Raw genomic sequence first — 22,682 nt, 5'->3', positions numbered from 1 at the left:
GTATAAAGTGCCTTAGATGATAGAAATATGAGATCTGATAACAATGGATTCGTGACAGGTAACAGACTGATTTAGAGGAAAATTGTAGATAGTGAGTTAGTAATGATGTAATTCAGCGATTTGAATTGAATTTAACTTAAATAAGTTAAGGGATATTACATCTCATATTGTTTCTTAGCCGAATTGAAGCCTTTGGCTCTTCATATAATTAGTAATTTATTAGGACACCTTCTTGGCAATTCTCATAGACGGGATGTAAGTTCTTTTCGCTACAAACTTGGTATTAACTAGTCTATTGCTCACTGATGAGACCTCAATAAAGGTCGAAACCGGTCTGGGTAGTGACCTTCTCTCATAATGTAGAACAGTAAATACAGCTCCAAGGAGCTAAGTTCACATTATGGGTAAATACCAAGAATAGTGATCGGAGCTTGCTCCACCCTTACTATGAGTTGCCGCAGTTTGCACTACCAAATGGGTCAGGTGTTGTACTATGCAGGTATTTGCTTATGCTTGGAATCACCGAGCTTTGTATGGTTTCTATATTCAGCATGAAACTCCGAGTTTCTTATTCGGCTAAGAAACAATATGGGATGTAATATCCCTTAACTTAAATAAGTTCATGTTGCCGAATTGAAGCCTTTGGCTCTTCATATAATTAGTAACATTATTATTATTACTCTCTGTCTCCACCACTCAATCCACCAACTACAACAAACCGCAACTACACCAACACTATCTACCATATGAGTTTTAACATATTCATGTTAAAACTTTTCTAATGATTTTGCCAACATCTGAGGTCTCAATCAATGCCATGCACTACTACCTAGCTACCAGGACATGCACATTTGTGAAGGCTAATATCCATGCCAAAGATTATAAAACTTGGAATACACTTCATACAATCTGCTTCGATTGAAGATTTCCTTACCTCACTTTGGTGTCTTCATTTGCTGATTCTACCACTCTCCTAACTCTGATAATTTATGAACCTATCTGACTACATCTGAAACTTGACTATATACAGTCTAATTACTCTTTGAGATTTCATGTCCACAATTCAGACTGCCTACCCTTCTCCAACATCACAGACCACACTGAAAGAGAAACCAAAATGTTTGCTGTCAGTAATGACAACATAAACTGTTTACCATTTCACCAGAATTTCCAGATAATTCTCATTTTTCTCCCAATACCACAGATCTTTTCTTAACAAGATCTCTCTCTCTCTCTCTCCCCCTCCTCAAATACACTACTGATGACCAGTCTGACCATAACCTTTCCCATGTTTCTTTTCTACAGATAATCCCTCTCTCAGTCAATATCAGCCTGGCATCCTGTGGCACTACTATAGTGCCAATTGAGATGATCTTCATGATTTCTATGCCTTGTTTCCATGGTCTGATGATGGCTTCCACTCTTCTGTATCCCCTGCTCTGATCTAATAACTGAAATCATTCTGGGATGAGTGCTTTTATTCCCAACTCCACTCAAAACCTCGACCCTTATCCAAGTCTTAGTTCTCCAACAAAATGTGCCAAAGCAGTCCAAGCCAAAAATTCAGCATAATAGCCCAATAGCCTATAAAAAATCCAGCCTTTCACTCAGTTTACACTATAGCTCATGACAACTGCAAAAAAAATTCAACAAATCCAAAGCTGATTTTGTAAAGGCCAAAAGCACAAAAGCTTGTCTCCTGCTTAAATAGCAATCAAGCCTTCTGGTCCCTCACCCTCACCAAGGCTTTTGCACACAACCTCAGTCCCTTCCTCGTTTCCACACTTATTTGACATCAGGATGTCAAATAAGTGTGGAAATGAGGATCCTATTGACTCTTCGAGCTGTCATACTCATCTGACATCTATCCAACAGCATGGAAGCAAGCTTTTATCTAGTCTGTTCCTGAAAAAAAAAAAAAAAAAAAGATAAAAGTCATACATTACACTTTCACTTATTGTCCTAATTTGACTACTCTTGAAAATAACAGAAAAGATCAACAGCCAACTGCTTCACTACTTGGAGACTTAGCAATTACTCAGTGATCAGCAATACAGATTCTGTTATACTTGCTCCACAGTGGATCTCCTAGGTAAGTAACCTCACACATCATTGGACACAGGCCATAGAAAATTCTGGAGAAACTCAAGTAGTTGCTCATATTTCCAAGGCATTTGGTTGAGTATGGTATCATGGCCTTCTTACTAAGCTATAATCTTATGGTATTCCTCCTATCCTTTGTGAATGGATCGCCTATTTCCTTTCTAGTTGCTCATTGCAGGTTGTTATGCTTACTTATATTTAACCAATGATGCAATATAATATCCCATGGCACTGTGTTTTACCTACTTTTTCTCCTATACATCAATGACCCCCCCCCCCCCCACCTCCCAACTTTCAATCCCATCCATAGTTTTGCTGATGACAGTACTTTCCATTCTTCTTTTTCATTCTCAAAACCTTTGTGGTGCTCAGGTGATTCAGGCTTCAAGATCTATAACCAATGCCTTAAATGTAATTCTTAAGCAGGGTGAAGATAACCTGGTGAGTTTTAATGCCACCAAAATGCAATCTTGTTTCATTTACCAGAAGAAAGACTATGTTTCTCTCTTCACCTTTGATAATATTCTGGTTGCAAACCAAATCTGGTCTCTCTCTTCTTGGCACATCTAACCTATCCTGGCACAAACATATCATGTCCACAGCTTCTTCAGCTTGTATTATTTTTAGTTCTAAACAATACTTCTCTTCTGCTCAACTCCTGTCACTTTTTAAATCTCAAATCCATTCAATATTAGAATACTGTTCTCGCATTTAGGGTGGGTTACCCAGGATCTCCCTCAGAATGTTTGAATGTATTCAGAAGAGTACTATTTGCATAATTTATGTCCACTCAGTCAATTAATCACTCAAGTTGCTTTCCCATAGATACTGTGTTGCTGCACTATATCCTTTCTAGAAGTATTTTCCTAGACACTGCTTCAATTTCCTTAAATCAAGTGTGAACATGAGCAGCTGTTGGTTAACAGCCATATACCGAGTTCAGCTCCAAACTTATTGAACCAATTCATCATCCTCCTTCATTCCTTATATCTCTGCTCTTTGAAACAGTCTTTCTATACTGTTTTCCCCCAATGATTACAACCCACAGCTCCTCTTCAAGAAATGCACTAACAAACTCCTTTCATCTCTCTGACCACTTGCCCACACATGGCACTGTCATCTCATAAGTCTTGAGACTTCATGTGTGCATCTATTCGGAGCTGATATACATTTGTATATCAGCTCCACACACGTATAATATAGGCGATGATTTCATATAGTAAAATTATTAATTTCATTATCATCAATTTAACTAACTGGATATGATCATCATTATTCCCCCACCACACAACACATTAGCAAAAAAGTATGACTCACCTATCAGCAGTGTTTGACTGATAACTATGTTGATCAAATGAAAAACCTTCCTGACTGTATGTAGGAGTATTCACTGGTATTCCTGAATTATAGCCTGATACTTGTGCTCCTGGCAAAGACTGGCTATAACTTCCCGGAGATGGCTGAGGGGACAGCAAAGACTCTCCTGCAATAAAGCCTGCCTGCAGAGTTCGAGGAGAGTTTACTTGACCTATATAATAATAATAATAAGGGATGTACTTATAAAAGAGTTGTTTCAAAGCAGCATTACTAAATAATATGTATATAATACATAACATAATAATGCATACACTATTTAAAATTTGGAATACTTACCTATAAACAAGTATTTAGACTTAGGTGCTGCTTTAAGCTCATCATGAGGTTTAATGGAATGAAAACAACACAAGGAAATAATGAAACCCAGATTTAATAGTTCCAATATTTTATCTGTCACAGAGACATCATCATCTGGGATATAAGTTTATATTTGTTGTGATGAAGCATAGCAATCTCTTTTTTGTTCCCTACTCATTTGATTCTGTGCAATGTATCGAAGGTATGGTTAGCTAGACCTGACTGACCATATTTGTAGCAATCCAGATATAGGGAATAGTAATATTATTATAATCTATATGTTGAGATGGATGCGAGGTGATGAGAGGAAAAATTATTCTGTTAATTTTCTTATTATTATAGTCAATGGATAGGAAGGTACAGTGAATATAAAGGGAACTTAAATGGCTAGCATTCCTTAAAAGATGTAAAGTTACAGGAATTATACCTATCTATGTAAAGTTTAAAATGAAATTGTGTTCTTCTAAATCCATTTGAATCTACAGATCCATTAGCTTTCATTACTTAGAGAACAGATTACTACCCTTCATATTAACCTAGCTGCCACTAACACAGCCATTAGTTCTCTTCAAACTGAACTCTTCTATTTTCAACTTGGAACTATGGAGTATCCTTTCAGATACTTTTGAAAAAATCTGGCTGTAAAGAATTTCAAAAAAAGAAAGAACACACACACACACACACACACACACACACACACACACACACACACACACACACACACACACACACACACACACACACACACAAATGACAACCTATCAATGCTATTTAATGTAAGATCTAAAAGTAGACAATAACGTTACAGAGGTGACTAAAAAAGAAAAAATTAGTGAGACAACATGTGGGAGAGTCAATATATATTTGTGCACTTTAGGAAGTCAATAAATAAATGAGGATAATGCATGATGAATATGTAATTTCCCATCTAATAATTTGTTTAGCTGATTTTACTGCTCTAGTTGAAACAGATCTATCTCTGAGTAGAACATTAAGTTTGTGATTATACTATCTAGTATTAATCAGAACTGCAATATTTTACCTCTGTCAGCTCTCATAATGATGATACTGTTTATGGCATATAGCATTCATAGTTCTGAAAAGAAAATCTTCAATAGAGCTTTCAATTTGCATCAAATTTGGGACACCACAACCCATAATTTGATGATGTCCTTCATCACATGGTGAAAGACCACCACATGGTTTATTGAAGGCATGAAGTGGCAAATGCCACTTTTGGTCTCCAGAACAGGGATCCCAGTTTCTGCCCCCCCCCCACAAAATTCTCTGTGTAAGAATCAATTAAAACCACAGTTTTAATTGAAGTTATGGGTCTCTAAGTATGTTTTTCATGACCTACAACTTCCTTCATTTTGAGGGTACATCGATTAAAACAAGTGGTAATGCAGGCTGTCAGTTAGTGCATGGACCTGAACCTGTCAGTAACAAGTCAGGAAGCTTCCTGGTCTACTGATGCAAGTCACATAACTCTGTTGAGGGCCATGTCATGGCATGTTTAGGTCTCCATAAATTCTTCATTATGAATGGCATGGAGACTGATTTCTCTCTGTATAAATGTCATGTCTAAGAGTATCTTCTCTCACTGCAAGTTGCCACTATATCCTTCCTCCAATCATGATTAAACTTAATAAGATGCTTACAAATAATGACAGTGACACTGTGACAAAAGTGAATCTCCCTCAAACTAATCCCATTAAAAGTCACATCACAACCACTTGCAACATACAAATCAAGTCAGAATCTTTCACTAAAAATTTACTTTCACATCCACTTTGCTAACATCCATGGCATTAAACAAACACAAATGATGCTCACCACCACTTGCAGTCTTGAAGACCAGGCATCTTACTCCTGACAGAAATACAGATTGCAGCTACATTTACTGCTATCCACATCCAATGACCAAACTACACACTTCACAATTCTTTTCACAACAAGGGTGGCACCAGTGCTCTTGTGAGATCTGGCATAGTCTACCAGAGAATGAAAATATAGAATCCATTGCTTCTGACCTCTCTCAAGCTTTCTTTGTCCCATTTAGTAACATTCATCTGTTGCATTTACCAGTCTCAAAACACTGATAACTACTCAGACCTCTTCACATTCCTTTCCATGAAACTCATTTTCCTAGGTGACCTCAATGTCCACAATCCCAACTAGCTCCCCATTTACCAACACTGCTGACCAAGCTGGACGAGAAGCAGAAGTCTTTGCTATAAGTAATGACCAAACAAAAATCATACATCTGCCTACTCGAATTCCTGATAACCCTCTTTACTCTCCAAATACTCCAGATCACTTTTTTACCAGTTCTTTTTTCCAGATACACTGTAGGGGTCACCTCTCTCTCTCTCTCTCTTTGCAACTTAGACCATAATCTTGTATGTCTCCTCTCTCACAGACGGAATGTCCTTCCTCCAACCACTCCTAATCTGGCATTCTCTGGCACTAGAAAAGGTACCAACTGGGATGACTTCTGGAATTTCCATTCCTCCTTTCCTTGGAGGAATAGAAACTGTGAAGGCCTTCGTCCCCCATTCAACCAAAATTCTCATCTGCGTTCCAAGCCGTGGTTCAAAAGAAAGTTTATCAAAGCAGTTGAAAAAAAAATTCAGCTTATCACAGGTGGCTCGCATCAAGAACTCCAGTTTCATACTCTGCCTATACCAATGCATGTAACATATACAAATCAGCAGATCCAAACCAGAGTTTATAAAGATCAACAGCAGAAAACTTGCCTCTTATCCAAATGGAAGCCATGCCTTCTGTTTCCTTGTGAAGGTTGCTGAATGCAACATTTGCTCACCTGCACTCCCATCTGATGGGACTGCAGGTGAGCAAATATTACTTCAAATGTTACTGAGCAAATATTACTGTTACTTCATGCCAAGATAAAGTTGACCTACTGGTATCATTCTTTTCCTCGAACTCCTGCAGAGATGACCATGGTAAATATCCCCCCCCACCACCACCACAGTGGAATCCAAGCACCATATGCCTCCTATAGTTTTTCGACAAAAGACATCAGAAAACCACTAAATAACTTGGATACTAAAAGTCTTCTGGTGTGATGGCATCTCTCCAATTGTTCTTATATATTGAGCTCCAGAGTTAACATCCCGCATTGTCTCTATAAACTATTATACACACATACATAGCTGGTACTTATCCCGATGCATGAAAGCAATCTCATATCCATCCTATCCCAAAAAAAGGAAATAGAAGTCTACCATTAAACTACTGATCAAATGCTATCCCATCTGTCTTCTCCAAAATAATGGAGAAAGTCATTATAGCCAACTTCTTCAACCAGTGACTACCAGTATGGATTCTGCCTTTCAAGATCCACAGCTGACCTCATACCTTACATCACCCACCAGTGGACACATGCCACAGAAAGGTTCATGGAAACTTGTGCTGTCGCTGTAACATTGCCAAAACTCTCGACCATGTCTGGCATTGAGGCCTGCTAAACAAAATTAATATCTTTTGGTCTCCCTGCCACCCACAGTAATTGGGTAGCCAGCTTCTCTGGTCATTCTTTGTGAGAAATGGTAGATGACCCCCACTCTTCAACACCAATGCTGGAGTGCGTCAAGACTCTATCCTATCACTTAATCTCTTTCTCCTGCACATAAATGACCTACTCATAATCAGCATTAATCTTATCCACAGTTTTGCAGACAATAGCACTCTCCACTCATCCTACTCATTTGACAAACCATGCAATATCCCAGGCTACAAGATCATCTACAACAAGTGCCTTAAACACAAATCTAAATATACCAAACTTCAATTGAGCAAGGACAATTTTGTCATGCTCAGTGCTACCAAAATGCAGGCTTGCCTTTTCTATTGCAAAAGAGATCTCGGCTCACCTACCCTTGCCCACAATAATATACAAATCACTAGACAAGATCAGATCTTTCTGCTTGGACCAACATTTAACTAGCATAAACACATCATATTAATAGCCTCCTCAGCATCCAAAAAGCTATGCATTCTCTTTCATTCAAGATGCTAATTTACATCCCACCAACTCTTAACTATATACATTTCCCAAATTCACCCATGCTTATAATACTGCTCCCATGTTTGGGATAGTGTATCTAAAACTTTCCTTAATATCCTTGATGATGTCAAGAGGTGAGCAATTAGGCTCAAAGATGCAGCACTATGTTTATTCTACAGGTACTTCCATGGTCTTCATGGAAGTACCTTACGTAAGCTATGAGGTAGAACTACTCCAGTGAATTGGCATCCATCATTCCTCCACTTTTTGTTGACCTGTTAATACATTGAACCTGCTTTTCTTCTTCTTTTTTTATTCCATCTACCTCTGTCCTATGGAACAGCTTTCTTCAAGAAGCATTAAAAAGATCTCAGTCCTCATCTGCACACCACATGAGGCACCAATGTACTTATAGGTTCTCGACCTCTCATGTATGGGATCAATATTATACATATATATATATATTCCAAAATCTCAAATAACAATGCTCTAAAAACTGATTATCATTCTGTTCTTCACAATTTGCAGTCCTGTCTTCTTTCTCACAAGAGAGAGAGAGAGATTGCAGTTCACCCAGATACTCAATCACCAACAGTCCACTTTTCCACTCAAGGTGTTATTCTCCTGTGTGGTTGCTAACTCTATATACCTTGGAATACTGTATACAGAATTGGCATGGTTCACCAACAAATGATTCTTCCTACTGTCTAGGAAGACAGAGGGAGAGGACCATACAGCCAACTGATGATCTCTGTCTCTCATTTCAACTGCTATCTCAGAGTTTGGCTTGATTCTATGGAACTGTTCTCCTAAAAATGAGATTCACACTCCACAAAAATGCAAGCAGAAAGTGGTCAAAACACATATCCAACTTCAAATCCACTGAATAAATTTCAAGAATAAACTGCTCAAGTACATGATTGATTATAACAATTTGACACATACTATCTTCCCATTTGAATTTTTGTACATATATATTTTATCAAAAATGTGAAAACTTATTTCTCTTTCTCATTACACAAAGCTCTAGAACCTTTCAACAGCCTTTTTGTAACAATTATTAGCTATCCTCTTTTTGACAAGTTAATATCTTATTTCTTGCAAGTGGTTTATCACAGTTCTTTTTATCAAAAATAACATCCATGTAATAACAACTAACATTAAACAAAAAAAACCTGTGGCTGCAAGTTTGAAGTCAGGAAAAGTCAGATGTATTTGGATTCAATTTAACACACAAGATTATACAAAACTACTCCACATGAACCCCAAATTAATATAAAAAAATAAGGTATGTCAACAGTTTTATGAAATTTTATAAAAAAACTTTGCAAATCCTGAATTACAAAAATTGCACAAACCTGATACAGAAACTGTTCTCTGTAACCTCTGTTGCTGTTGAGACTGTTGCTGCTGCTGCTGCTGGGACTGTTGTTGATAAACAGGTGAAGGAGGATAAGAAGACTCTGGCTGAGTGGGATAAGGAGAATTTCGAGAACTAGGACTAGGCATTGATCGTACTACTAGATGTCGTTGCTGGTTAGAAAACCTTGGCTGTCCAATATATGAACCCTAAAAGAAGAAAATAAAATATTTCTATCTAAAAACCTTCCACATTTAATAAGTTCAATGAATTCAGATTTAATAAATGATTTCAAAGATTTGCTGCTATGATATATAAGTTAAATGTTTTGTTACATTCTGTGTGCATAAATGATCTGAAAAAAAAAATAAATAAATAAATAAGATGGCTAAACACTAGCTTAATGAAGTCAATAAAATCCATCCACCAATATTTAAGAAATAATTTGCTTATAGATGGACGAAATTAATCTAATAGATACTTATACAATTCATGAAAATAATCCAAGAGAATCTTTTTTTTAAAAAAAGTGCATTTCTGATCTGATATTGATTATTGTGTGAGGGGAGAAAAAAAACTTTATATACTATCAAATATTTAAATTTAAAAAAAAAGCTAATGTAACTACTGTTGGGGGGGGGAAATAAATGGGGTTATTATTATTATGTGACATCTCCAAGGAGTCCAAAGACTCATTGAGGGAGGGCACCTACTCTACAACTTTCTGTTTCTACCACTCAATCCACGAACTACAGCAGACCACATCATCAACACCAATACCACCTACTGTCCACTACCACTACTAGTATTTTCACAGACGATCACAAACATCCATGCCTATGGTGCGATTCGAACCTGCAGCCTGTTGGCTGGAAAGTGGATACGCTAACCAGGCCGGGATTCTAGTAACTAATACAAAGACCTTGTCAGAGCCCACTGTATGAGCATTCCTATACAAGGAAAATAAAACCATTGTAAAATAAAACATACTTCAGTATTATGATCCTCAAAGTTGCAGAGCTTATTTTATCATCCTTTCACTTTACACTTTTCTATTTAAAGTAAAAAGGTGGATATATCCAGAGTAAACTATAGGATCTCAAATGAAATGTAATTGCTCGATATTCAAAATGATGTAATATTCACTTTTACCCAAATTATGCCATACATCTCAACTTTCCAGGCAAAATATCCTGTAAGTTTCGTTAATTGTAGAAATTAATGCTACTAGAAATGATGTTTTAGGAGCAAATAATTCCCATTTTCCTAATATAGTTGTTTCACTCCACAATATCAAACAGTTGAAGGTTTCTATCTTTAACCAACTGCTGATTTGAAAAAAAAAAATAAAAAAAAAAATAAAAAAATATATATATATATATATCAATTGGGATTAGGACTAAAATAACTAAGTTTATAAAATTACTTAGTAACCCTAATATATATATATATATATATATATATATATACACACAGTCATACCCCAACTTACGCGAATCCAGAGTTACACAGTTTCTTATACGTACTTATTCCAGTCCTGCTTCACGCCTCACCACTAGCCATATCTTACAGGTGCCGGCCACATTCGCCAGTGTCGCACATGCTGTGAACAAGCACCGACGTGTTTCACGCGGTTCCATTCATACACGATTTTTATAGTCTACAAACCTTGCAAATGTTTAATGTTATGTTCTTGATAAAAATTTTATCACATAAAAAATAATAATGTCATCCAAAAGAAGCAAGTCCGATTCTTCTACTGCTAGCAAGAAAATAAAAACATTGACTTTGGAAACAAAACTCAAAATTATTAAGGATTTTGAAGGCGGAATGAAAATTTGTGAGCTAGCAAAGAGGTTCGATCCACAGGAATCCACAGTAAGAAAAATCATAAAAGAAAGGTTTACAGATTTTGGAGGACATAGATTCTAACGCGGAACGAACTGTAGCCACAAGGCAAGGAATAAAAAAATCATTAGCTTGCTATGAAGAAATTTTGTGTGACAAGAAAAAGACATTATGCCGTCAGACGAATCTATTAGATTTTATGAAACCATCGACATCGAAATAACTTTCTTTTTTTATGTACGAAAAACTACAATTATGATTATATTTCTTAAAAAATATAGGTGTTTTTGTAAACCTTTGGTCCCAATTGTATGTTTGTATATATATATATATAAATTACATGCAAAATTATACCCCGAGTTACGCAAATTCGACTTACGCGCTTTTCGTTGGTCCCACCTACCACGTAACTTCGGGTTTATATATATATATATACAAATAAATAAAAAATCAGCCAACTCCTTTTTATTCCGATATAGGGAGTAGGCGAGGGCGTTTTAGCTCTATCTAACTTTTGGAGACTGAGTGGACAGCTCAATCCCCACTGGTACCCAATCAGAGATAGCTGGCCCAAGGCTATCCCTAATTAAGCAGCATGCAGTGAAGAGAGAGATGGCTCAACAAGTGCTGCCATCTCGTGGTCCCTAACACAATATATTTAATGTCTGAAACAGTGTGGGTTCTACGGTCGATTTTCTTGAGTTTAGGGGAATGAAAAACCTGAGTTTCCGGGAAAAAAAATCCTGCTTGCCCGTGCCAGAGATCGACTTCCTGAGTTAGTCGATCTCTTGCCCGTGCCAGAGATCGACTAACTCAGGAACTGGTCGAAAAAAGGTTTAGAAAAATTTCCTCTGGTCACCGACTAGATTCGAAACCAAGAAGTCTTCCTTGGTGCAGTCAAGCGCAGTGGTACCACACAAAATATATATATATATATATATATATATATACAGTGGAACCTCGGTTGTCAAACAATTTGGTTCCTGAACAAAAAACGTCCCGGTTTCCGAACAGGAAAAAGGCAACCAGTGCTAAGCATGCTGAGCTGTAAGGCGCGAAAGCATCAGTTACGAGGCAGCCTTCATTCAGTGCAGGCACCTGCTTGAATTTGCAGTGAGTTTCCTTGATTTTCTTTGTGTTTTGTTGTTTTTTTTCATAAATTATTATTAATTAATCCATCATGGGGCCACAGAAGAATAATGATAGCAGCAAAGCAAAAAGAAAAGTTGTTAGAACAACGATAGAGATGAAAAAAAAAAATCATACAGGGGTGTAGTCCTAAAAGAAATAGTGCCAGAGCTCTACCTTGGAAATAAAAATCTAGAACACGAAGTGCAGCATTATTATTATTATTGTGACAGCCATATGGCAGAGAGAGATTGCCTTGTTTTCTGAACAAAATGACAAGAGCAGCAAACTGCTAAGTCTCATTATTATAATTTATTATAATGAATTTAAAAATTTTGATAGTTTTAAAAAAGTATCAGAGCGTCGCCCTGGCCCAACTACACCCCTGCATATCCAAACATAAAAATAGCGTTCGTGTGTCGGATCTTGCTATGCGGTTCGGTATGGCGAAATCAACGCGATCTGCACAATACTCAAGAATAAAGAGGCGATCAATTTTTGTCTATATTTTATCTATTTATTGTGTTTATTGTTTTTATGTAAGATTTTATGCATTTTCATTATGTTTGTATATGATCTTATGCATGAAGTACTGTTGTAACGGTTTAAATAACCAATCATCTAGGGTTCGGGAACGGTTTAATCCATTTTACATTAATTCTTATGGGAAAATGGTTTCAGTTTTCAAACAATTCAGTTTCCGAACAGCCTTCAGGAACGAATTAAGTTCGACAACCGAGGTTCCACTGTATATATAAAATGGAGGGGCATAAAACACTATTACCTCGTGGCCTTAGTTTAGTAATGTTTTATGGCATTTAATCAATTTTAAGCAATTTTAAAAACACTGATTATCGCTTAAATTAATATTTTAGGAAGCAAATGAGTATGTATGATAGAGTAACTATAAAAATTTATTACTTCCAATATTTCTATAAAGTCAAATTAGCATCACTGAAGGGAATAACATACTGCTAAACAGATATGTGCATATAGGTACATACATGCACAAAAATTTATAAAGGGAAGAAAAAATAAACCCCACTTAAAAGAACTACCTGATGGACCCAGTTGAGCTAATAGACTGAAAATGAGTTTCTCAAAAATTTGTAATCTCATGTAGTCAAATTCAATAAGGACTGGACAATTCTGCAAAAGTGGAATCAAAGAAGAATCTTTCAAATTTATATTTGCTTCTATAAGGTCTTTTTCTAAGTTTGTAATTGTAAATTACTTGCATGATCCAAGAGCTAATACTTTAAAGAGTGGGTTCAATGATTCCAATTTTCTAAGACACAGCAGCTAAAAATACTTAATTATTGCCATTATATTATTTCAAGTTAAAAGGAATTACTACATTTTAAAGCACAGGAGGTTAAACCTCTTTAAGACTTTCTTTTCAATGCAACTAACTTAACAGACTATTCTTCCTAAAAGCTGCAGAGATAATATTATTCCAAATGTATAAAATTAAAACATCCATTTGCTGGTTAGCCTTCTGGCTGTTTACCAGCTTCACTTCATCTAAGGGAAAATTGGAATCTCTACTGTATTACTTGCCATGCTAATAAAGCTATTAACACTGCAAGAAAAGTTCTTTGCTATGCTAAACAATGATCTATGAAGATTTCATCAAACATTTCTAACTTCAGCTGCAAAAACAATTCTAGAAAATAAAAGGATCACTGATATAAAGAAATAAGTAAAGCTTTCAAGTTATGGAGCACCCTTGGATCAGAATGTGTTTTTTGACAGAATAAAAGAGTTTAAAGCATAAAAATAATATGATACTATTAAAAGATGGAATAGTAGATGAGAATAAAGGATATAATATTAATACTAATTACACTATAAAACTCGTAAAAATTAAAAGTGAAAAATAGTAAAAGATTAAAATCTAGAACTTAAAAACTGTAAAGGATAATAAAAGACCAATGTAAAGTCCCTCAAAAGCAAAAACATAAAAATCTATAATGAAAGATGAAATTGATTAATGAAATATGTTTATTTCTTAAATTGATATATGAAATCGATTTAAGATGAAAAATATATTTTTATGTTTTACTTGCATACAATATATGAACATGAATGAGTTTTGGGAAAAAAGCTGTTAAAAAACTGTCATTAAATAAACAAAATAAATAAATAAATTAAATAAATAAGAGAAAAAGGGAATGTTATTTGTTCAAAAAAAAAAGCCACCTTGTTTGATAAATGTACAAAACTTCATTATAATGGAGTATTGGACATTTTTAAAATTATTCAAGGAGTGTGTTATGTTTCTCAGAAAAAATACAAGAAACATGCACATTTCAATTTTACACAGCCAGGGAAACAATGGTAACTGATGTACTTACCTGAGATGATAGCTGGGCATTCAACATAGGATTTTGCTGCTGCAAATTAGCAGAAACAGATGTCTGTGAAGGTCGTTGAACCCAAGGAGACTGAATAGACCCAGGTTGGGGTGAAAGGTGTGGGGAAGGTGTCCTCTGAGGGTAGGGATGAGGAGAAAGACGAGCTTGCTGATAATTACTTGAGCTAGAGAATGATGGCTGTGATACAGGAGAAAAAGGAGGCTGCTGATGACGCTGACCAGGAGATAACTGAGATGGAGGAGGCGGAGGAGGAGGCGGCGGTGGTGGCTGACCAGGACTTGGTATTCGGCCCACCACATTGGCATTGTAACGAGGAGATAACTGTTCTTGTACACTGGAGGCACGCTATGTTAAAGATAATTTTTGTTAAATCTTTGCAAAACAATTTTAAAACATTTCTTTCAGCATTCAAGTTTATTATGAATATTATTAATTAAAAGTGCTGCTTATAAATAATATAAATTAAGCATATGAAACATAAGATCTGTGGAATGAGTCTAGTCCTTGACCTAGTTTTAAAAGATTGACAGTTATTCAAATTTGTTCCCTCAAAATTTAAAACAGATCTATAATCAAGGAGAAAATGAAATATAGTACATATCTACTTCCAGGTACTGTATCATAATTCTCAGTTAATCTTCATTTAGAAAGTTCATCACACATAAATGTTTCTTAAATACACTACACTGATTAAAAGGGAGTGCATATGAGATTTTAAGGTGCATTAGCTACTATGGCAAATCTATAAGAATAATATATACTTTTAAACAGCATAAAAATAGAAAAATAAAATGCATAAAATCTGTTCAAGTAGTAAAACAAGTTAATACATAATGTAAAAGTTAAAACAATTAAATACTTTATAAGTTAACTATATTTAAATATTTTAATTTGAAAACTGGGTATTTGTCCCATCTTAATTGTGGACAATGTAACTAGTTCTTGTGAGCCAGTCACAGTACTAGCCTCGATGTTTAATTATGATAAGTCAGAGACGTAAGAAGAATTTACCATGTGATCTGACTGTCCCTAGGTGTTGTCCAGGGATCTGTCAACCTGAAAGTGAGAAACTGATTACTACAGAAACCAATTTCTCAACCTGGAAGTGAGAAATTGATTACCACAGAAACAAAGAAAGTCAGATTATTATTATTATTATTTTTTTTTTAAGGGTGCAAAGACATCAAAGATTATACTGTGCCACAATACAGGTCACAGCAGTACATATGGTAATTGGTTAGTAGGACAATCACAAACATCCATGTCCTTGGTGGGATTTGAACATGTAGCCTCTTGGCTGAAGAGCAGATACGCTAACCACTCAGCCGACCAGACTGGCAAGGAAGTTAGAAATAAAAGATATAAACAAAGTGTTGCAATTGGTACATGGAACATGAGAGGATTGAATTAACCAGGAAAAGTAGAAAATTGTGTAGAGAAATAGAACGATTAGGCATTAAAATACTCAGATTGTCAGAGACATTCTGAAAAGGCAATATGGAATTTTTATCATCATCATCATCAAATTCCTGCCATGTACCCTAAAGGGGTGTACAGGATATGATAATACTACATGAAAAATTTACATCATTACTAACCAGGGCTTCTGACCTAATGCCCAATCCTCACCTTCTCATGGTGCACCCTGTTAGATATCTACCTGGATACTGAATGAACAAGGATGGGCTGACAATTTGGGATTTAGTCGACTGAATTGTATTCTTATTGGCTTAAACCAAAATACAAAATGATGGTGCAACATGATGGAATTTTTAACCACTGCAAAATGCAAAAGTTATGCCAAGTGCTGACTGTGGATCAGACCAGAGACTTATGAGAATTACAATAAAGTTAAAAAAGATAATTAACAGATTTAGAACGTTCAAATGGGATACAGTTAAATTAACTAATAGTAACACCAAGACTTTAATTTATAATAATATATCACAGTATATTGAAAAGAAAGAAGACCCCAACAAAGGATCAAGATAAAAGAAGCAATATTGACTGCAACAGAAATATGCATCAGAAAACCAAAGAGCAAATTTAAAAAAAAAACAACAACATGGATGACTGAACTAGAACTAATGGATAAAAGAAGAACCTGGAAAAATAAACCTAATGGAAATGAAGAATATAAAAGATTAGACAGACAAATAAAAAATAAATGTAGAGAAGAAAAACAGATGTATCAATAATAATTGCTTAGAAGTACGGAAATTAGATAAAGAAAATAAAATTCTAAAGATACATCTATTCATCCATCTTCAAGGCCGACCTTTCCTAATTGGGTTGTGGGGGAAGCAGCTGCAAGAGGGACTTCCAATGGTCATGATCCTCCACCACCAAGCTCAGGTGTTCTGGTGGGACTCTCAGGCGTGTCCACCCAAGGTTTTGGATATAATCTATCCAGTGAGTCCTTGGCCCTCCGCATGGCCTCCCACCCTCTGGCTTGGCAAAGAGGGCTTGCTGGGGAGCCTCTCTTGTGGCATTCTGACCAAGTGCCCCGTACCATCGTAACTGTGATCTCTCAACACGGAGAAGCAGTGGTTGAGTATTGAGGGTTTTCCGAATTGCAGAGCTTCTGACTCTATCGAGTCTTATCAGCCCTGCAACCCTCGAAGGAACCTCATACATTCAAAGATACATTCAAAAATAAAATTTCTTAATAACCAAAAGAAAATAACAAGTCAACAGTTAAACGATAAGAATAAGAATGTTATTATAACCCCAGAAGACAAGATACAAAAACAGAATGAATACCTAACAGAGCAGTATGATAACCACAGGCCTGGAAAACATATGTTAATTCAAATAATCTAGATATACTTAAAGAGGTAGTAAGTGCAATAACAGAATTACATAAAGGTGGAATGATGAGATATGATGGAATAATCAGCTGAGTTAATAAAAGAGATATGGGGAAAAGAACAGATTTTTTAATAGAAACAATACAGAATATACGATATATATAGTTCCAAAAGCTTCAGCACTGACATCCAAAATTTGCACCAATTTTAAAATAGCATGCATGAGAGATGGCACTGTAAAATTTTATTATCCTTTTGTGTTTATTTCTATTGTCTTGTCCTTTTTCTATGTCGCCATTGTAAAGTTTAATTTATCCTTTATTTATCTTACATATTGTTCTCTTTAAATCTTAATTACATTTATATTGCACTTGTATCTGTGCCCTTAGTAAAATCCTTCTCTAGTAAGACTTTATTCTCTTAACTTCTATATTTCTCTTGGCCGATCTTTACATATAAGAATGATGCCAGTGGTTTGGGGGACAAAGGGAATATTAATGGTCAATGCCAACTCCCTTGTTTCTACACTGGTTCTAATTCCTTTTTCGGATTCAGGGAAAATTTATTTTTCACTGCGCCACCCCGAATCCTAGATTAACAAAAGAATGTAGAATCAAGGAACCAGAAACAGTTTAGCTTACAATCTTATATTACTATATAATAAGTATTATAAGAATATAATAAATTTTATTTATTGTAATTTTATTTTATTTTCACTACAGGTCAGGCCAGTAGAGTATCCGTTGATCAAATCATTGTCTCTTCAGCATAGTGTGTGAAATGTAATTTAGCTTGTCTCTATGTATATATACCGGGTGATCCAAAAGTCACAAAAAAAGTAAAAATCCAATAATTTGAAAAGTATAGACAGTAGCACGATGTGGTTTTCACAGAAATGCACAGAAAGACATGGGATTATTTTTAATAACAAAAAATTTTATTGCCAGAATAGTTACATTTGTCACCGAAAGGTAAAGCTGAAGCAGTCCCGGAGCTGCTACCTGTCACTATTTAAACCGTGAGGTACATAAATTTCATATGTAGTGAATACTGAAGTTAAACTTTCAGCATTTAACATTTATTGCTGAAGTTAAACGTTCTGCCAAGGTGAGGCATGTTATCGTTACGAGATAAAGCACTTTTAGTTAAGCTGTATTATCAGAACTCTGAATGTGCAAGTGTGGCTTTGCACACCTATCGTTCGATGAGGAGTATTAGAAGTGGAAAGGGACTGATGTCTTGTTCCTCACTGATAGCTATGATCAAAAGGTTTGAAGACACTGGCAGTTTGCAAGCACGTGCAAGAAGCGGGAGACCCAAAAAAACTATTGCAGTTGTGCACGAGGTCAAACACGAGACTGACACACAATCGGCAGCTTCCGCACATGGGGAATGCAGTGCGCATGAAATTTCAAGACGAACTGGCATTTCGTATGGGACTGTGTGGCGATCACTCAGGATCATCCTCAAGAGGTATCCTTACAAAATCCAACATGTACAGGAACTGAAACCAACTGATTTTGAGAGACATCATGAATTTGCAAATTGAGCTTTTCAACAGATGGAAAACAATGCAGACTGGCTGTCAAATGTCCTGTGGACTGACGAGGCGCACTTTTTGCTTAATAAAAGTGTAAATGCACACAAATGCCACATCTGGGTGAGAGAGAACCCACACACGATTGTGGAAACCCCCTTTGCATCAGCCAAAGGTGACAGCATGGTGTGGGTTCACTGCATCATTAATTATAGGCCCCTCCTTTTTTTTTTTGAGGAAGTCCACAGCGGTACATTTCAAACAGTTTCAGTCACAGGCGAGCGTTATGCAACGTTTTTAAGAGACAGCATCAGTCCCTCCTTGCAAGAGGGGGCAAGCACTCCATAGTGTAACATTCATGCAGGATGGAGCATCTCCACATATCACAGGTCCTATCCTGTGATCGACATTTTGAGCGACCGTGTCCTCAGTCGTTCTTTCCCGCACAAATGGCCACCAAGATCTCCAGACCTTACACCTTGTGACTTTTAGTTACGGGGCTACTTGAAGTCACAGATGTACAGCGGTCGGCCGACATCGTTAGCCATGTTGAAGGAAGCTATTCGCCATCATGTGACAGGAATTACAGCTGAAACCCTCTTCGATGCTGTGCAGGGTGTCATGCCACGCCTGACGTCCATTCTCATGAATGACAGCAGTCACATTGAACATTTGTAATCCTAGTTGCGTTGCTAACTGTGCTGCGCCAAATGTAAGTATTCTGGTAATAAAATTTTTCATTATTAAAAAAAATCCCATGTCTATCTGTGAATTTCTGTGAAAACCGCATCATTCTACTGTCTATACTTTTTGAATTATTGAATTTTTACTTTTTCTGTTACTTTTGGATCACCCGGTATGTGTGTGTGTGTGTGTATGTATACTCCAGATGACGACCTTAATATGAAGGTCGATATGGCAGGAAATTAAAATAATTATTTATAACATGGTTGTAAAGTCCATAATTTATGTAAAATGAATGCTGATCACCGTTGTTAGATCTTGAATGATGGCTCTATCAAGAATAGAACCGCTCCATTCAAGATTTAACAAGAGAACAATATCAAGCAAAAGTACACCTGTACTCTTGGCAAAACAGACATAATATGTGAAGATGCAGATATTAACTTTGCTTAAAAAGGAATTAAAATATAATTCTTTATAGAAATATAAAATTTAAAAGGAATTGAATCTTAAATTAAAATGAAATCGAAGTAGGAAATAAATATTAAATTGTACTATGTTTAAGGTTATTTGTCTAAAATAGATGGAATCTTAATTTGTCAAAAACATCAATGTTAAAATATGCTATGTATAAAGATGTGTATCATCTTGCGAACGAAAGTTCAAAGGTTGAGAATTTCTTGCACCTTCCACGAATGCCTACTCATCGCTTGTTACGTCATCCTTGACCACCAAAGATGATGTAACGTGCGATGAGTAGGCATTCGTGGAAGGTGCAAGAAATTCGCATTCCCCGAAAAAAGCGATGCACATACAGCAAGGAAGTGACATCACTTGGTGACAGCAAATGGGAGAGCATTGTAGACAATTGAGAGTGAGGAAAGAGGGTGCTATAATGGGGTTTAAAACGGATTCACATCGTTGAGAGAAGGAAACTTTTTTGCTACTTTTTACGTTTTTTTCTCCTGGTTCCTGTTGTGTTCCCAGGTGGCGTGTGCCCTCCCAGTGGGTCTCCTGTTCAAAGTTCCCGAGCAGATCAGATGCCTGATATCCAACAAGACGTGTGAAGACGGCAAAACGGCAGTGTGTTACCCGTTGCTGAGTGACGCGAATCGAAGAAAATATGGCTCAAGATGATGGCAGTATTCGAGTTTTAGACCATCGGTGTGGATCTAACTGATGAGAAGGCAGCAAAGGATTCCTTTGAAGGTAAATTGTGTAAGAAACGGCAATGCGAAAAGTTCGTAAGAAACAAGAAGAAAGCCCAGAAGAAACAAGTGGCGAATTCGGGATGAGCACATGACTCCCATGTAGCGGCAATCCATCGTACAGAGGGACAATCTATAACAAAGAACAGACGGAAGGATCGAGAAATCATCTAACAAGGTGGTAATGTACAAATCTTCCTTTTTATGTGTTATCTATTGGTGATGAAGGTGTAAAATGGACAGAGTTTAGAAAAGAAGAGACAGAAAAATCTTGAGACAATTTTATGTGTTAAGTTAATCGAATTGGACTGGTAGTCTACGTTCATAAGTTGTCTAGACCAAGTTTAATGTGTATGGGTCGTTAGTAGCAGTAATCTAGTCTAATACCGACATCCATGTTTGTGATACAGATGAACATAAGATTCTCATGAGTATGTTTGAATAGCCTGTCTGTTTGATTATTATTACTTGATTAGTATAAATTTTAGTATTTTAGTATTTTAGTATTGATTTGCTTGATTATGTGTGTTATTTAAATTGTAATGTTCTTAGATAAATAATAAATATGTTTTCCCATGTATACCCGAGTTTGTCTGAGTAAGAGATTGAGTTTTACCACTCACAAAAATATCAAACCTATGTTTAGAGGAAAAAAGGGGCATTTTAGATTGTCAAGGCCATGACTGTATACTGAGAACTCAATCTACCTAACTACTTAATCTATATAAGGTATTACTTGAATTCTGGGAAAGTTTCTTCGGATAAGAATTTCTATCCTAGAGTTCTCACTGGCACAGCATTAACAAATAAATTTCGTCAGAGCTCGAAGAGAGAAACAGCCCCGAAAAGTCAGTTTAGAAGCCAGATCTCAGTAGGCACAAGGAAAACAACAGAGGTAAAATATTTAAGAACACAATGACGTAACACTAAAGGCAAGAATGCAAATACCTGTTGGATTTCTGCTCAGGACATGGATTGGTTATTACTAACACAACGTTCCAACACAGAAACGTACATAAATTCACATGGTCTAATTGACTATGTTATTGTTGATAGTTATGTTTTCTCATTGGTGCAAGACACTAGAGTGTAAAGAGGATTTGAAATTGGAAGTGATCACCATTTAGTCTTGAGCAGAATAAAATTGAATTTCATATTGAAAAGAGGAACATGTAAGAAAGTTTTAAAGCAAATAAAAGTTGAGCAGCTCTCAGATGTGGAAACTGTAAACTAAAATACACAAACATTATTCAAGAAAAAATGAAAGTTTGAGAACAGGAACCAAACTTTGGAGATTCATTGGCAAGCCCAGAAGAAAACATTGATTGATTCAGCCAGAAAGGCATGTGGTGAGGTTGTCTGCAAGGATAGAAAAATCAGTACTCCATGGTGGATACAAGAAGTCAAAGAGGCAATGAAGGAAAAGAAGAAAGCATATCGAAAGTTCTTGGCAAATAAGTCAGCTTGTGCTTTTAGAGAAACAGAGACAAATGTGAGAAAGCTAAACACTGTAACAAAAGTAAAACTAGCTAAACAAAAGTAATGGAAAGACTTTGGTAAGAACATAGAAATTAAATATCAGGAAGGTGGCAAAATATTCTGGAGGCTGTTGAAAAAGCTCAGAAATGGAGGAAAGAGTACTGTAAAAGAAATTAGAGAAAATTATCCTTGATGTATAGAGTAATTACTTTGAAAAATTGCTAAATGAAACAAGCAGTGACAGCACAGTGGTGAACAACACTCAACAGGCATGCATTCAAGAATACACATCCATACTTGAGGTAGAAAAAGCCATCAAAAGTCTGAAATGTAGATGATATTTGACAAGAAATGCTCAAGTATGGAAGTATAAAAGTCTTACAGTGGCTGCAATGCATAGTCCAGAAGGCCTGGACAGAGGGATGAATTACTGATGATTG

The 22,682-nt window shown here is 36.1% G+C and overlaps 1 protein-coding gene across 1 annotated transcript in view; it reads right to left on the bottom strand.

Annotated features, from left to right (window-relative positions):
* The window catches only part of LOC150107444 (uncharacterized), a 526,289-nt gene that overhangs the window by 13,205 nt on the left and 490,402 nt on the right, over positions 1-22,682 (bottom strand). The window contains exons 18-20 of the mRNA XM_090392100.1: positions 14,504-14,869; positions 9,169-9,379; positions 3,421-3,631 (exon numbers count right to left, since the gene is read on the bottom strand). Coding sequence (XP_090248226.1) covers positions 3,421-3,631; positions 9,169-9,379; positions 14,504-14,869 — 788 coding nt within the window. The remainder of the gene's footprint in view (positions 1-3,420; positions 3,632-9,168; positions 9,380-14,503; positions 14,870-22,682) is intronic.

The sequence above is a fragment of the Typopeltis vanoorti genome, chromosome 4 (assembly GCF_054136105.1).
Source record: "Typopeltis vanoorti isolate ZY-2024b chromosome 4, IOZ_Tvanoo_1.0, whole genome shotgun sequence".
Classification (NCBI taxonomy): Eukaryota; Metazoa; Arthropoda; class Arachnida; order Uropygi; family Thelyphonidae; genus Typopeltis; species Typopeltis vanoorti.
Note: the sequence above shows the minus strand (reverse complement) of the source record. Positions and strands in the feature narration are given on the sequence as shown.